Raw genomic sequence first — 17,749 nt, forward strand, 5'->3', positions numbered from 1 at the left:
TAAAGATGATTTCTTTCTTATATTATTTTTACTAGTTACCCAAGAATTTAAAATAAAGATAATGGTACTTCACCTATGTCTAAAATAATCATTAGCCGCGAGCTTGATGGCCTTCTCCGGGGTGATGAGCAGTATGTTGACAGCGGAGCCTCTGTACATACCAAAGTATCCCTCAGCCTTGTACGTCTTCCTGAAGCAGTCCAGCATACTAGCGTACATCTTCTCTCCATTAGGGCCAACCTGAAAACAAAGATGGTTATTATTATATTACTTGTTGCTGAGTTGACTATAGTCTTCTCATGTATAGAGATGAGGTACAACCAACTTGATTGATCAATGATTATAGTCTAAGAACTTTAATCAAAATCTAAAGTCTTTTTAATACACCAAAATCAATTACAGAAGTGAATTATTTGTTTATTTCCAAAATTAAATTCAAAGTCAATGCAAGACTTGCAGAAAAAATTGCAAGCTACTTAAACTGTGTTCATACATTTTCGCACAAATTCGTATTTCATTTTCAAATCACCAAAATGGCAAATTATCACCCTAGTCGACACCATCCTTTCCACTTAACATCATTATTCTACACCCTATCCAATATAATTAATAGGTATTTTGTTTTGTTATATAAAAACACACGAAATTGAGTGAACACTCTTTCAATGTGTACAGATTAAAGAATTATATCCTTGTTTTTTATATTGTCATTAGTTGTTTTATTAGAGTTTCTTTAGAGTGCTATTATACATAGAAGTTTGCTACTTAATGTTATTTAGTCGAAATCGAACCTGTAATGCTTAGTAGCAAAGATGTTCTATCCGTATGGTATGTCCGTCTATTTTATTAGCCGTCTTAGACTCGCTATCACAACATGAATAAAAGTGCCTTGGATTATAAAGTGCATCCCTCTACTAAAATTTACAAATCCAATACATTACATACTTATTTACAGAATATGTATTTGTTGACTACTTGTTCTTGTTTCATTGACTGACTGACAGGATCATCTATGAATATACCCTGCATAATAGTTAACTGTTGTTTCATATAAAATCCTTCAACTTATTGTTGCTACTCTAGTTTGAAACACATTTGTCCTTGATTGAATTTGATTACTCTGCACTATCTTGTCTATTAGGTATCAGGGTTGGAGGGAACATTGGGCTGTTTATTACACTACTCCCCAAAGTTTTATAATAACTAGGGTTGGCAATCCGGATCCGGAATCCGCCCAATTTTTGGCCAATTTTGGAATCCGAATCCGGATCCGAAATCCGTTTTTTAATAGCGGATTCCGGATTCTTATTTGGTAGGCTAAAATTAGCATCTTGAGTTTTTTTCTTTCAACTCCTTCTCTTTAAAGGCAAAGATTTTCATCATTATATATAATATCTTTTAAAATCTGGTTCGATTCTCGGAAGTGAATTATAGAGAACACCAAGAAAATTGATTTTTAGGACATAGGACATATGTAGCACTTAATTTTAAATTTTTTTAAAAAATCCTTTTAAAATATTGCTAGAATCCGGAATCCGCCAAAAATAAGAATCCGGAATCCGCCACTTTTTTTTTGACGGATTCTTTAAGAATCCGGAATCCGAATCCGGCCCAAAAATTCGACGGATTGCCATCACTATAATAACGTTTTCTTATTCGTTGGCTTAACAACTTTGGGGACGTTTATTGAATTTTGATTGGTTGGTGCATCATCTTTGGGGATGTACATCAATGTATCGGCCATTGTCCTATCCCTTTAGATCCCTGATTAGGTATAGTATTGTGTGAACTGTGTAATATTAAAATGCATTTGCTTACTGCTGACCGCACTTTTTCTATCCCCGTAAAAAAGTTGTATACATTCATTTCCACACTTGTATAACATTTGCAAATCGTATGTACTGCAAATTATTATAACAGCACAAATGGAGTGGATACAAAACCGCGACAAACAAAACCGCGACAGTTACAAAACCGCCCCATAACAAAACCGCGACAGTTACAAAACCGCCCCATAACAAAACCGCGACAATAACAAAAGACCAACATTCAAAAAGTCTTAATGCTAGAATGTCATGGCCGCAAAGCTCGGCCCCCTGGCCTGCCTAGCCGCGGGCGCTCGGCCCCCTTGCCTATAACCTAACCTTACCTTACCTAATAAAATATTGTAAAAAAAATATTAAAAATTTAATGTACATTTACTTATTTATAGTTTACCTAGAATTTCGTGGATTTTACAAAAAGTGGTTGGTAGATTTTTTTCAAATTTTTAATATTTTTTTACAATATTTAGGTACCTAAGGTTAGGTTAGGTTATAGGCAAGGGGGCCGAGCGCCCGCGGCTAGGCAGGCCAGGGGGCCGAGCTTTGCGGCCATGACCTTCTAGCATTAAGACTTTTTGAATGTTGAATTCTAAAAAAATTATACATAGTTATATTTTTGTTATTGTCGCGGTTTTGTAACTGTCGCGGTTTTGTTACTGTCGCGGTTTTGTTATTGGGCGGTTTTGTTATGGGGCGATTTTGTAACTGTCACGGTTTTGTTTGTCGCGGTTTTGTATCCACTCCGCACAAATGCCTATTGAAGTTACTCCTTATTTATTTGCCATTGTATCCTTCAGGGAATATGAAACACTAAGCGAATGTAAAGTAATACTATGCGAAAGTGAATGCACACCCAAAGAAGTAACCTTAAATTCTTTGACACACAGTTTCCAAAAAAATCTTGTAAAAAAGCATTTTTTCTATTTTATTTTAAGTATTGCGGCGCCTTTATAATTTTTGAAGCAGCAGTTAGAACACTAGGTATTAGACTAAGCAAAAGAAGGCCAATTAGCCCAAAGAATTAAAAACATTTTAATGACCAGACGTATTTTTTCAATGTTTTTCCTTTGGTGTAGAAAAAAAAACCAATGTTATTTTTACCTTTTGATTTTGTAGTCTTGTCTTCACCAAATCGAGTGGAAACACGCAGGTTACACCTGGAACAAAAATATTTTAGAATTCAAAATTTATATTAGGGATGGCAATCCGGATCCGCCCAATTTTTGGGCAAATTTTGGAATCCGAATCCGGAATCCGTTTTTTAATAGCGGATTCCGGATTCTTAATTGGTAGGCTAATATTACAAATACAAATAACAGTTTTTTTTTCAGACAAAACTTATCTAAATTGTGGCAGACATATACCTAAAAAGTATTTTATTGTTTCTTCTTAACTACATGTATAATACCTAGTAGTATAAAAGTTGCGTTTTTTTTGTAAGTATTTATTTTCATTTCACAGCTTTTCATGCTTCATTTATTTTTTTTTAAAAAGCCTTTTAAAATACTGCTAGAATCCGGAATCCGAATCCGGCATCCGCCACTTTTTTGACGGATTCTTTTAAGAATCCGGAATCCGAATCCGGCCCAAAAATTCGACGTATTGCCATCACTAATTTATATAAATGAACGGTAGTCACGGGATTCCTCCCCACGGGATTCCTCCCACTGGATTCCTCCCAACGGGATCCCTCCCACGGTATTCCTCCCACACGGGACTCCTCCCACACGGGATTCCTCCCAACCGGGATCCCTCCCACGGGATTCCTCCCAAACGGGATACCTCCCACGGTATTCCTCCCACACGGGATCCCTCCCACGGGATTCCTCCCAAACGGGATACCTCCCACAGTATTCCTCCCACACGGGATCCCTCCCACGGAATTCCTCCCACACGGGATCCCTCCCACGGATTTCCTCCCAAACGGGATACCTCCCACGGTATTCCTCCCACACGGGATCCCTCCCACGGGATTCCTCCCAAACGGGATACCTCCCACGGTATTCCTCCCACACGGGATCCCTCCCACGGAATTCCTCCCACACGGGATACCTCCCACGGTATTCCTCCCACACGGGATCCCTCCCACGGTATTCCTCCCACACGGGATCCCTCCCACGGGATTCCTCCCAAACGGGATACCTCCCACGGTATTCCTCCCACACGGGATCCCTCCCACGGAATTCCTCCCACACGGGATACCTCCCACAGTATTCCTCCCACACGGGATACCTCCCACGGGATTCCTCCCACACAGGATACCTCCCACGGAATTTTTTCAATTTTTCAGGGTAGGGTGTCCTTCCACACTAGACCGACTCAGAATTACCACTTTTTTTGAAATTCAATGGGCGCGCTATTTCAACCCATTCCTTTTATGATATAAAGACCAATGATACCAAAAAAAGTGTTCTGGTAGCTTTTTTTCAGCAATATGTCAAATTCGATTTTCATAAAAAAGGGGAAGGTTCCCCCCTGGGGGTGAAATTTTTTTTTCTTTCAAACCATGGCTTTATACACCTTCCTGAATTCGTCTTGAAGAGTACATTAAGGATCAAAAAACGATTTTAAAATATTTTGATCATAGCAAGAGCTATTCTCAAAAAACTAACAATTTTGGCCATTTTAGCAAAATCAGGTGATTTTGACGGTTATTTGAGGATAACTTTTTCTGGGATCAATATTTTTAAAAAACGTTTTTTGATTCTTAATGTACTCTTCAAGACGAATTCAGGAAGGTGTATAGAGCCATGGTTTGAAAGAAAAAAAAATTTCACCCCCAGGGGGGGAACCTTCCCCTTTTTTATGAAATTCGAATTTGACATATTGCTGAAAAAATAGTCTGAGAACACTTTTAAAGGTATCTATAGTCTTATATTTATGAATAGAATGGGTTAAAATAGCGCGCCAAAAAATTTTGCATCTTGAGTCGGCCTATTCCACACCCCCGTACAAAAAAATTTGAAAATTTTTTTTTTTTCATTTTAAAATTTTCGAGGAGGGGGGGTGACCTTCCACACCCCCCCAAAATTTTTTTTCCAAATTTTTTTTTTCATTTTAAGATTTTTGGGGGTGGGATAACCTTCCACACCCCCCTAAAAATATTTTTTTTTCAAATTTTTTTTTTTTCATTTTAAAATTTTCGGGGGGGGGGGGGGGGTGACATCCACACCCCCCCAAAAAAAAAATTTTCAAATTTTTTTTTTCATTTTAAGATTTTTGGGGATGGGATAAACTTCAACACCCCCCTAAAAAAAATTTTTTTCAAATTTTTTTTTTTTCCATTTTCAATTTTGTTGAGGGTGGGGTGACCTCCAACACCCCCAATATTAACCTTCCACACAGGATTCCTCCCAAACAGGATACCTCCCACGGTATTCCTCCCACATAGGTTCCCTCCCATGTTATTCCTCCCACACGGGACTCCTTCTATAAATGTTTCAATTTTTTTCAGGGTGGGGTGACCTTCCACAGCTCCTTAAAAATTTTTTTTCAATTTTTTTTTTTTTCATTTTAAGATTTTAGGGGGTGAGATGACCTTCCACACCCCCCTAAAAAAAAAATTTTCAATTTTTTTTTTTTTCCCCTTTCCAATTTTGTTGAGGGTGGGGTAGCCTCCCACACCCCCAAACAAAATTTTTTTTTCTTTTCATTTTTAAACTTTCGGGGTTGGGGTGACCTTCCACACCCCCCCTACAAATTTCTTTTTCTGTTATTTTCAAATTTTTGGGGTTGAAGTGACCTCCCACACTTCCATAAAAAAATTTGTTCAATTTTTTATTTTTTTTATTTTCGGGGTAAGGTGACCTTCCACACCCCCCTAAAAATTATTTTTTCAAATTTTTTTTTCTTTTCTGGATTTAAAATTTTTTGGGGTGGGGTGACCTCCAACACCCCCTTATCTTTTTTTTTTAAATAATAAAAAAAAATTCAAAATGGCAAAAAATAAAAAAATTGAAAAATTTTTCAGGGGAATGTGGGAGGTTACCGCATCCCCCTGAAAAGTTTAAAATTTAAAATGGAGGGAAAAAAAATTTTTAGGGGGGTGTGGAAGGTCATACACTCACACACTGGAGATCCAGTGAAAAATGATGTGTTGAGAGTGCAGTCCCTCATGAGGACAAAGGCCTCTTCAACTCTTGACACAACAAGATCTGTTCTTGCAGATTGCCTTGCAGGTCTAAGTCAAGATACACTGCAAAGGCTACCTAAGCGCCCATCTTTAGATGACAACATCAGGGCTAAGAGAAGAGTGGGCAATCCTGTAGAGCCAAATCCTCAGAATTTAAGCTTTGAAATTCCTGAGAAATACAGGAATGTTATTCTTCATGACACAGGTATTGCAGATCCTAACCGCATTTTAATGTTAGGCTCCAGGGAGCTTTTACATGTACTGGATGATGAGAATGTGTGGTTGGGTGATGGCACCTTTGCTGTTGTGCCATCAGTTTTCTACCAGCTTTACACAATTCATGCTAAGGTAGGCAACAACTATTTTCTTTTGCCCAACAAAGAACAAAATACATACATCAGGATGCTAGATGCCCTAAAGGAACTTCTGCCTGATTCTGTTCCACAAATTATGTTGCTTGACTTTGAAAATGCTGCTCAAAATGCATTCAGACTGGCATACCCAAATGCTTCAGTAAAAGGATGCCTTTTCCACCTTCGTCAGTCTGTAATAAGAAAAGTTGGAGAACTAGGTCTAAAGAGCAAATTTGAAAGCAACCCAGAGTTCAACATGGCAGTCAAATCCTTAATGGCATTATCATTTGTTCCATTAGATGATGTGTTACCAAGATTTCATGAACTAGCTGATTCATTTCCAGATATAGAGAGAGTCAATGAGCTGATTGCCTACTTTGAGGTATCTTACATTCAGGGTAGAGATAGAGGTGCAGGCATACCAAGAAATCCTTCTAGGTATCCCCCTCAAGTTTGGAACCATTTTACAGATCCAGCTGATAATGTTCCCAGAACCACTAATGCTGTAGAAGGATACCACAATAAATTAAATTCACTCTTTCTCTCTAAACATCCCAGTGTGTGGAAACTCTTAGATGGGCTTATAAAGGACATTGCACTCCAACATAAGGTTTATGCTGACAATCAGGCTGTCAACAATCCAGCAGTTAGAAAGAAATACTTATTGTTGGCCCAAAGACTTGCTGCCAAAGTTAATACTTATGCAGCAATTTAAAAAAATTTTTTTTTAGGGGGGTGTGGAAGGTTATCCCACCCTCCAAAAATCTTTAAATGAAAAAAAAAATGTGAAAAAATTTTTTTTGGGGGGATGTGGAAGGTCACCCCACCCCCAAAAATTTAAAATAATCAAAATAATTGAATAAAAATTTTTTGGGGGGTGTTGGAGGTCACCCCACCCTCAACAAAATTGAAAATGGAAAAAAAAAATTTTAAGAAAAAAATTTTTTTAGGGGGTGTGGAAGGTTATCCACCCCCCCAAAATCTTGAAATGAAAAAAAAAATTTGAGAAAAAATTTTTGGGGGGGGTGTGGAAGGTCACCCCCCCCCCCGAAATTTTAAAATGAAAAAAAAAATTTATAAAATTTTTTTTTTAGGGGGGTGTGGAAGGTTATCCCACCCTCCAAAAATCTTTAAATGAAAAAAAAAATGTGAAAAAATTTTTTTTACGGGGGTGTGGAAGGACACCCCACCCTGAAAAATTGAAAATTGGAAAAAATTGAAACATTTTTAGGAGGAGTCCCGTGTGGGAGGAATACCATGGGAGGGAACCCGTGTGGGAGAAATACCGTGGGAGGTATCATGTTTGGGAGGAATCCTGTGGGAGGGATCCCGTGTGGGAGAAATTCCGTGGGAGGTATCCCGTGTGGGAGGAATCCCGTGGGAGGTATCCCGTGTGGGAGGAATACCGTGGGAGGTATCCTGTTTGGGAGGAATCCCGTGGGAGGGATCCCGTGTGGGAGGAATACCGTGGGAGGAATACTGTGGGAGGTATCCCGTGTGGGAGGAATTCCGTGGGAGGGATCCCATGTGGGAGGAATACCTTGGGAGGTATCCCGTTGTGGAGGAATCCCGTGTGGGAGGAATACCGTGGGAGGTATCCCGTGTGGGAGGAATTCCGTGGGAGGGATCCCGTGTGGGAGGAATACCGTGGGAGGTATCCCGTTTGGGAGGAATCCCGTGGGAGGGATCCCGTGTGGGAGGAATACTGTGGGAGGTATCCCGTTTGGGAGGAATCCCGTGGGAGGTATCCCGTTTGGGAGGAATCCTGTGGGAGGTATCCCGTGTGGGAGGAATCCCGTGGGAGGTATCCCGTGTGGGAGGAATCCCGTGTGGGAGGTATCCCGTTTGGGAGGAATCCCGTGGGAGGAATTCAGTGGGAGGAATCCCGTGTGGGAGGAATCCCGATGGAACCAAATGAACATAAAAACAAGGATAAATGATGAGGGAATTGCAGGTGTCTACAGGGATAAGACAATGGACGTTAAATAATGTACATCCCCAATGATAGTACACAATATAAACCATTTTTGATTACAATTATTAGTAGAAACGGTTAACACTCAATTAATGAACCAACCAATCAAAATTTAGTTATAGTCCCCAAAGTTATTGAGCCAACGAATAAGAAATCGCTATTAAATACTTTGGGGACGATTGTAATAAACAGCCAAATGTCTCCTCACTTCCTGGGAAAATTGACATTAAAACTGTTAATGATTTGAAGCTAAAGAGCTGAAAGTTTTTATTCATAAAACCTTCAAATAAGAAATAGCGTCACAAATCCATTAAATTAAAGAAATTTAAAATCTGCGAAATATGGCGATTATCTTTTAATCATGTGTTTATCCTTTAAATCCTGAATAAAGACAGGATGAGGTATTCAAAATAAATCTTAAATTAAATGCATTATAAGATGTTGATATTGGATTAGGAAAGATCAAACAATATGATCTCTTTATTAATAGTATTCCTTTAAAAAGTTTGTATAAAAGTAAAAAAAACCTGCCTTCTTTTACTTTTAAAGACCGGATTTCCTATTATTCCTTGCAATTTATTCACGTGTGGGCATCTCATCCAGGGAATAAATGTATAAGTATAGATGTATAATAATATAGACAACTATCAGGCCCAAGTTGTGGAGATCCTATTCGTCTGCTGGCAAAATGCTTTCCGTTCTTTTAGATGATTTCAAAGACCCAATACAAAAGCAGGACAGGGTCCCTGCCATGTGGGGTGAGTTACATATAGCCTATGGTATGCCCCCTCTATTCTTTTACTTTGTTATCCAGTGGTGTTTATTTTCCTATATTCTACCCCGCCCCCCAACCCCCATACTTTTTGGGGAACAAAAGAGGGGTGGGGACTTGGGGAGAGAGAAATGTACATCCTAGATTTCTTCATTATTAATGAAGAAAACACCAACGTCAACACAACAAAAGTTAGGTAAACTAGAGGTACTTACCAATGATACCAGCGATGCCTCCATTAATGATTTTAGGTAAAAGGGCAAACTGTTGCACAGGAACCTGTAAAAATATTAATTTTAATAAAAAATATGCAATTAAAGATTAGAAAAAAAAGCATTTTTTATAAGTTTCTCTAGAATCTTATCTTAAGCGACACCTAATTTAACACCTTTATCAGATAATCTTTGTAACCACTCCATGATACTATTTTTATAATCTGATATTTTATAGATATTTACATTTCTCTTGTATTTAAAAGACAAAAAATCCTTTAAAACTATGCAAATATAAAATATACTTTAGGTATTAGTTACTATTTACAGCCAACGATGACTAGGGTAGTGCGGGGTTAATGCGGTAGGGGGGTCTAATTCCGGTCACTCGACCAACTTTTTTAAAACCGTTTTTTTAACGGTGTTCTAAACGTTTGCGAGAGATCTTCAGAAAAGCAAAGTTGTAGTTTATTGCCTATACTTTCATTTCTTACTTCATCAAATTTTTGTCAGATCACTCCTTCTATGATTTTTTTGCCCTAAAAAAGTTGCAAAAAAAAAAATTCAAAATAGGCCATGTTCAATCTAAAATTGTGAAAAAATGGTAAGTCCTATTGACCCCCGGGTTTTTGTAAAATGGAAGATATGGCATTCATTTATCGTTTGCAATTGGAGGCGTTGTTCTAACTTGAATTTTTCATAATTTTTTTTTCGTCTCAAAAAAAGGGTCTATTCCGGTCACTTTTTTTACTTTTTTTTATTACTGTATTTATAACTGTATAATACCCTAATGTTTTATTTAGGTGATCTGGAAGCATAAACAACCTAAATGCATGACCTAAGCTTTAATCATTGCCTTGCCTGTTGTGTGATGTACATTACTAGTCATTTTACTGCTTGTATTATGTCATGTTTTGTTGCCTAAGCTTTTCAAATTGTAAAGACATTTAAAATTTTTCAGACACATTTTTATAGTAATGGGAAGAGTATATCACCCAAGGAAACGCCAAAAATATTTGCCTGAAGATCTAACAGCTGCATTGGCTCATGTAAGAAGGGGTATGTCTATTAGAAAAACTGCTAGAAGATTTAAAATTCCATATGAAACCCTTGCATCTTTTTCGTATAAAAGGGTGTTCGAGATTTTTGCGCGGTTTGGATTTTTTATGTCAAATCGGCTAGGATTAAGCTAGAAAGGTGTTTAAGGTGTCTATAGAAAGCTCTTTGCATGTCCTAACAAAAACTCCCCAGGATATGGGTTCTATCTCCAAGATTTAGAGTACATATTCAAGATTTTGCATTTTTAAAATTCCTGTTGCATAAAATGTGTTGAAATATTAGAGTTAGACCCCATATCATTTCGAGTTAATTGTCAGGCATGTAATTTTGCATCTTTAGACACCTTAGCCACCCTTGTAGGTCAATCCTAGCCAATTTGAGACAAGAAAAAATGTATCAAAAACTGCTGTCAAAACTGGCAGGATTTTTAAAATTAAAAATTTTTTTGGGAAAAAATCACTTTTTTCAAGAAATTCCAAGACCTGCGAATCAGAAATTGCCTCTAATTTATGTATAAAGCTTAAAAAAAACCTAATCATATAATAAAAAGTATGATTTTTTTTTAAAAGTTTGCATGAAAAAAATCGATGTTTTTTTTTGCGATTTTACCGACTTTTTTAAAATGGGCAAAATGTGGTAAAAAAATTTTCTGATCTGCATGCGACTAGTACCGTTAGAAAGCTAATGACCTCAGCTTTCTACTCATAGTTTAAAATGTTAAAAAAAAATATTTTAAGGGGGTGTTCCACCCCCCCAAAGTCAACTGACCGAAATAGCCCCACCGGTGGGGTTATTCCGGTATAGGCCAACCGCCGCCCTTAAAACCGATTTTTGACCGACTTCTAGTTGCGAGATCTTAATGGGACCAAGACAGGCTTCTTCGTTATTGCCATATCGTTCATTTGCACTCTTAAAAACCGGTAAAAGTTTTTGGGAAGTATGTTTTTTTTTAAGTTGAAGCAAAAAATTTACCGGAATAACCCCGCACTACCCTAATAAACAAAGGGTGATATATAGTAAAAGTTGGGCTAATATAAACAAACCTGAGTTTTAAGCTCAACAGATTTAGTTGCTGCCATTGTAATGCTAGTTATGCTATTCTTCTCTGTTGCTTGATAGGTAGATAAATTATAAAATAGGTACTTTTCTTCTTCTAGTTGTTGTTGATGGTTTGCTTGATAATAAATACAAATGAGCTGTAGTCTAGTCATGGAGAACAAAATAAAAGAGATGAATATCAAAGTAGGTAGGTAGTTAAGGTGTGTAAAAAAAGTTTTATTGTAAAAAGTAGTAAGCTATTTTTGTCTGTAGCGAAGGATCTCGCTAACCGCTGAACCGATATGGTTCTCCTTTACATTGAAGCTCTAAGAAGGTTCAGGGAAGGTTTTTAACTATTTTGGAGTAGGGTATCTTCCACATTAATTGACCCTTAGATGCTTTTAGGAATGTAGCCACTTATAAAGAACAACAAGCTTAACTGTTCTTTTTTAAAGTACAGGCCATACAACAACAAAAAAGAAGGGGTGTTTATCCTCTTTATTTTATTTCCTTATGTGTCTAGTTTATCTAGATGTGTAGACTAGGTTGCTATTCCTCTCACTGCACACAACACAATAATATTCTACTTCATTTTTCTTCAATTCAAATGGGAGAAAATAAAACAAAAAGTTTTTTATATTCCTAGACAACATTCATTTACATTAGTTTTGTTAATATTAACAAGTGAAAGATTTGAAAAGAAAGAACAGTAAGATGTAATACACTAAATCTTTTTCATTGTTATGAAAAATCCAAAGTTAATGTTTATTGTCCCCTTATATTCAAATTCACAATTTCAAGAACCTATAACGGTTTTTTTCTTCAAATTTTCAATATTGTAAATTCTTAAACAAAAGTTTTTTTTCAATTTTATAAAATTATACATGAACATTCTCTTGCACTCTTTTTGTTTTTAAATTAACAAGGATGACAACATCCATGAAAGCGAAGCACTGAAACGGTAGGACAAACGGACATTAACACTTGTATAGTGTCTGAACTGAATAATCAGAATATAAAAGTATAAGAGTCGAGGCAAAATTGTAAGTAAATTTGTTGAAACACTGCTTGATATAGGATAATATTCATGGACATACTTACATTTTTAGGACTTGATTATAGAGTTTCTTAGCCTATAATATTGTTCTTTGTTGTCCCAGGAATCAATATACCAAAAATCAGATCAAACGGAAAATTAGATCACATAAAAATTTGATGTTAAAAAAGTAGAAAAATCAACATGTTTAAAATGGACGTACGGACATTCTTGATTATAGAGTTACTAAGCTTTCTAATCGTACCTAACTACTACAGGAACCATCATGCAAAGTTTGAAATCGATAGGACAATTCTAACATGCCTAATTTAACGAATAAAAGCTATCTATCTCGGACGGACGGACCGACCCTAATTATAGAAAAGCTTCGCTTTTAAAAACTTTTTTATTTCCTACCAGAAAAGATAAAAGAAAATGCTATTTTTAACTTACATAAAGTTATATTTGGTTTTATTTTTCAAAGTAGCGATATTACTGAATAAATAATAAATAATATATTCTGAATAAATTTCTATAATTACGTCACAGCATCTTATATTCGATTTAGTAGCTTGCTCTTAATCAGAGACGGCCGAGTTTTTGTCTGACCAAAAAATATCTACTTTTTCATATGTAGCCTGTCTGTCAAAATTTTTTTTTATAAATTTCAACGTCAAGATTGGCTTCAAAATCACCATAACTCTACTACGTATTTATATCAATTTCTATTCTTTGCTACAAACGAATGTTGTCATCCTTGTTCATTGAAAATAAAAATGGCAATATAGTTAACAAATGTTTAAAACTTTGCATAGTTTGCATTTTTATGAATATTATATACCTAACTGTTTTTCACTTTTTTATATAAAACAAAAAGTATATGTTAAAATACTTTAGTTTACGTCCATATATTAAATTTAAAAAGTTTAAATTAGAATATTAAAGTATGAATTGTATAAAGCAAGCTATTATGAAAAGTACGCCTTAAAAATTGTATTAGATAAGAGAGATGGGACATGAGAAGAATAATCTTCCTCCCAATAGTAAATTGAAGCTTTAAATATCAGAATAAGATAAATTATTTTCATTGTCCTCTCCCTTATAAATTCAAACTGACTTATCTATCACTGTAAAATAAACCACAACATTTTGAGATTTTAAAAATCGGTTATTAATCAAGGAAGATGCATCCAAAGACTTACAATCTTTGAGTGACCTTCTAACTGAAAGACATACACTAATTGTAGAGTGGTATTGCTGCGCTTCTAAAATCACTTAAATTTGATATAAAGTACATCACTAAAAGTTGTAAGTCAACAACATTGTAATTCATTAAAGCTGGCTTGCATTCATTTATTTAACAGTCTTTGAGTGATAGTTGAACGTAACCTATTTCTAGAATAGCTACGATACTAAAATCACTTAAATTAGAATACAAAGTACATAAGTAAAAAGTTGTAAGTCAACAACATTTTAATTCATTTAATATATGTATGTATATCTTAGCCGGCTTACACGTTAATACTATACAACTTCACATTATAATATGACACAAGTTTAAAAACCAGATTTTGTAACTATGCACTTTTAAAAAGGCAACTCTAGGACTTGGATTTTTGTGCTTAATTCTTTAAAGCATGAAAATACAAAAATGTGTACCATAGATTTAAAAAAAAATATCATTGCTTATTTTTAGAAGCTATTCTATAAATCTACATGTAAGCCTGTAAAACTTTAATTTTCTCTGTGGCTATTAAAGATAGATAACTGATTTTTGTATTTAAATTCCTTAGGTTATTTTCATCTTTATTAAGGGAGTATTTAAATCTTGTAAATAAAGAGTAATTTGAATTAAATTCGTAATGTCCTTTTATTAGCAGAGTAAAGTAGAACTATTTACATACTTATTGAAGCCTTTTTATCTAGACGAGATTTATATAATACTAGTCTGTCTGCCTGTCTGTCTGTCTTTTTTGCATTTATTTGTCTTTTCTGAATAATGCAAAGATGGAAATATTATTGATTTCAAGATTATTTTTGTAAGTAAGTTTATTCAAATATATTAAAGAATTCCAGTTTTTATCTTACAATTTTAAATAAAAATTTCGCAAATACTGTCTTTTTGAACGAAATGGCTATCACTTTAGATTTTGAAATCCAGATTAAACCGAAATATATAATGTGTGTTGTAAAAAGGCCTTAGTACGCATTTTTACGTATTATTTCATCATTTAGGCGTAGTAAATATTTATTTTACTTTTCATGTACGAAAACATTTTTGAATATGTAAGAAATATAAAAACGTGAAGCTTATCTGTAGACCTTTCTCTATTTGTCCATTTGTATTTCGATAACAGATATTAGAGCCCGCAACGAATGAAAACTTAGGGATTTCATAAAATATTGCTTTGAAATTTCATGTTTATCATATAATCTTACTTTCAAAAATTTGTTGCTTTGCCCCTAGCCTCTAGGCGAGGATAATGTTATGAAAATAGCCTTCAACCACCCCAAATACAACCAAATCGAACCAGTAATTTGTGAGAAATTCTTATAGATTAAAAACTTACGCCTTTTTATCATAAAATGTTCATACATTCATTCTTAAAAAGATAGTTTTGAAATAAAGGAAATTATTTTTCCCATCTCATTTTAATCTCACATATACAGGACCATTTTTCTTTGTGGTGTGACATCACTTAAGCACATAATAAACCTTTTCATATTCAATTCGCAATAAAGACATAATAGCTAAAACACCAACAAAGTTTTATTAATATGAGTGCAAGAAAAGAGGAAGTTGTTTGCTGTAATAATAGTTTGATGTAAAGATCCTAAATGATATAAAGATGTAAAGATATAAAGTATTAAGTAAGGGTTGTTCGTCTGAAGCTTAAGATCTCAATAACTACTGAACCGATTGGATGCTCTATTCACTATATGTCCTGACTATTTTATTTTCAATTTCATGTCTTAGGATGGTTTAAAGCTATTTATCATGCCCTTTCGAATACTGAGCCCCTAGATGCAAGGGGCGTAGCCGCTAGTTATATTCTAATGTGATACATTTTGGCAGAGGTTTAGGCACATATTTCTTTGCACATTCAATTTTCTACAGGATATTAGAAAACGATTTTCAATAGCTTGGAACATTTTACGAGGAAAATTCGAACATTTTTCTTATATAGATTAAATGTGTTTAGGGTTTGCACTTTTTAGCAGATAAAGTTTATCTAAAGGCTTTATTACCTTTAGTCATTTGATTTACATCTCCAATGATAATAAACAAAATAGCCACTCTGTACATTAAGATTATTGGTTGAAAAGTTTGAGTATTTCTATTTTTAACCAACCAATCAAACAAAAGTACCCTAAGTTTCGGAAGCAACTTGGTTACCTATACAACTTTGGGTGCAAGCATAAGTTACAATCCAATGTCCCCTCCCTCCCTACTTTTATCATAAAGCTTCGCTTATATTAGACGTAATCGTTCTAGCTTTTAATTTGTATAAATTATCCACTATTTTTTTTTATAAAAACATGTGTTTGTGAATTTTGTACTATGGACAAAAAAAACACAGAAATTGTAAAAGACATTTAATGTCTTTAAACATTGTTATGAAAGTCTTTTTTTAAAGTGGAAAGTTACAAAATAAGATACAAACAAGGATAACAACATCCATAGGTAGCGAAGCACATTAAACCATGGAATGGACAAACGGACAAAGTGAATTAAAGAGCAGATGTTAACTGTCATAATAAAAATATGAAAATACTAAATGAAAATCATGAAACCTTTAAATTAAAAAAAGGTTTAAGCATGACTGATAGACAGACGGACAAAACAAAATATAGAAAAAATGCTCATGATAAGTCATAGATATCTTCATTGAAAATTAATCCGTCTAACTTCAATAGCAGCTGAAAATATCACATTTTCCCAATAGAGTTATGGACTGACTCAGGGCTGTGCAAAACCCGGGTTTTTTTAAAAATACCCCGGGGTCGTAAAAAATATGGGTTTTACCCGGGTTTTAGGGGTTTCTTGGGGTATTTTGGGTTTTTATATTTTTTATACTGTAAAAGCTTGAATAATATATTATATATAATTATATAATATGTAATAGACGATTCTTTCTATGGCGCAGCGAGTTTCATAGTATTTTCACAGTAGCTTTCCTCTTATTTCTACCCCTGCGGGGCAATCATTACCCCTTAACTAACCTAACCTAAAATAACCTATTAATAGCTACTATAAAAATACAAAGAAAACCACTGTGCCATGAAACCAATTAGGTCCATTCTTTTAATATTTAGAAACAGGCTAGGACATAAGAAAGATAAAAAGTTGACTGCTATTTACAGGAAAAGCAGAAAAAATGCAAAAATCTAAAGATCCTAAAACTACGTGCTTTTCTTGCTGGTATATCTCTTCCTGAGCCCGTGACAATGGCAAAATCAAGCACAGCAGTCTATTCCTTTGTTAAATACATGCAAGGGGTCAATAAAAAACATATTTTTTTATATAAACAATGGAAAATAAACTTATTTTTGAAACAATTTTACTTTTTTTTAATAAAACCCCAAAAACCTAAAACCCCTTGGGTTTTTTAAGTTTTTTTTAAAGTGCAAAAAACCCGGGTGGGTTTTGGGGTGGGTTTTTTATCTGCCAACCCTGGACTGACTGCTGACGGACAGTCAAAAAGAAATTATAGAGTAGATTCGGTACTAAAAACTAGGCAGGTATATCTATTGTACGTTTTATGTTGCCTAACTTGAAAATATCAATTTAAAGTTAAACAAGGACAAACAACTTTAGATATAGGCGTATAATCTATTGAAATAAGAACATTAAAAAAAATGCAAGGTTTTTAAATACCGTTTAAAGGTATTTGTCTCCATCCTATCAAATAAAGTAGTAAGCGAAAAATCTCGCTAACCGCTGAACTGATATGGTCCTCCATTACAGTGAAGCTTCTTATTAGGTCCCTATTTTGGTTCCAGGACAAACGCAGAAGTCTCAAACGTCGCAGTGGACAAACGCAGGAGTGTTAAAATATTAATTTTATTAAGTATTTCTAAGCAGATTAGGTTAGGTTAAGATATGAATGAACAAATAAGCCCCCTGCAGAGATTAGGCATTTAAAAAACCTATAGGATGGCCTAAAATAGGATAGGTTAGGTTAAGTGGCCACTCCGACGTTTGGGACTCCTGCGTTTGTCGTAGGACCCCTATTTTCATAAAAAGTCTGTATATAGGTATTTTTGGGTTATTTTTCTGCCCTTCCAAATTTCTTCGAATATTTAACTAGCCTCTAAACGCTAGGGGCACAGCCGCTAGTACTTATA

The 17,749-nt window shown here is 35.0% G+C and overlaps 1 protein-coding gene across 2 annotated transcripts in view; it reads right to left on the reverse strand.

Annotated features, from left to right (window-relative positions):
- The window catches only part of LOC145325006 (mitochondrial glutamate carrier 1-like), a 30,412-nt gene extending 18,487 nt beyond the window's left edge, over positions 1 to 11,925 (reverse strand). For both annotated transcript variants that reach the window (XR_013881373.1, XM_080167787.1), the window contains exons 1-5: positions 11,875 to 11,925; positions 11,370 to 11,529; positions 9,271 to 9,334; positions 2,925 to 2,980; positions 74 to 240 (exon numbers count right to left, since the gene is read on the reverse strand). Coding sequence is in view for 1 of the 2 variants with exons in the window: in XM_080167787.1 (XP_080023913.1) it covers positions 74 to 240; positions 2,925 to 2,980; positions 9,271 to 9,334; positions 11,370 to 11,405 (323 nt within the window). In the remaining variant the exon portion in view is untranslated. The remainder of the gene's footprint in view (positions 1 to 73; positions 241 to 2,924; positions 2,981 to 9,270; positions 9,335 to 11,369; positions 11,530 to 11,874) is intronic.
- Between the last annotated feature and the right edge of the window lie 5,824 nt (positions 11,926 to 17,749).

The sequence above is a fragment of the Acartia tonsa genome, chromosome 7 (genome assembly GCF_053477335.1).
Source record: "Acartia tonsa isolate MP-2025a chromosome 7, ASM5347733v1, whole genome shotgun sequence".
In the NCBI taxonomy this organism is placed as follows: domain Eukaryota; kingdom Metazoa; phylum Arthropoda; class Copepoda; order Calanoida; family Acartiidae; genus Acartia; species Acartia tonsa.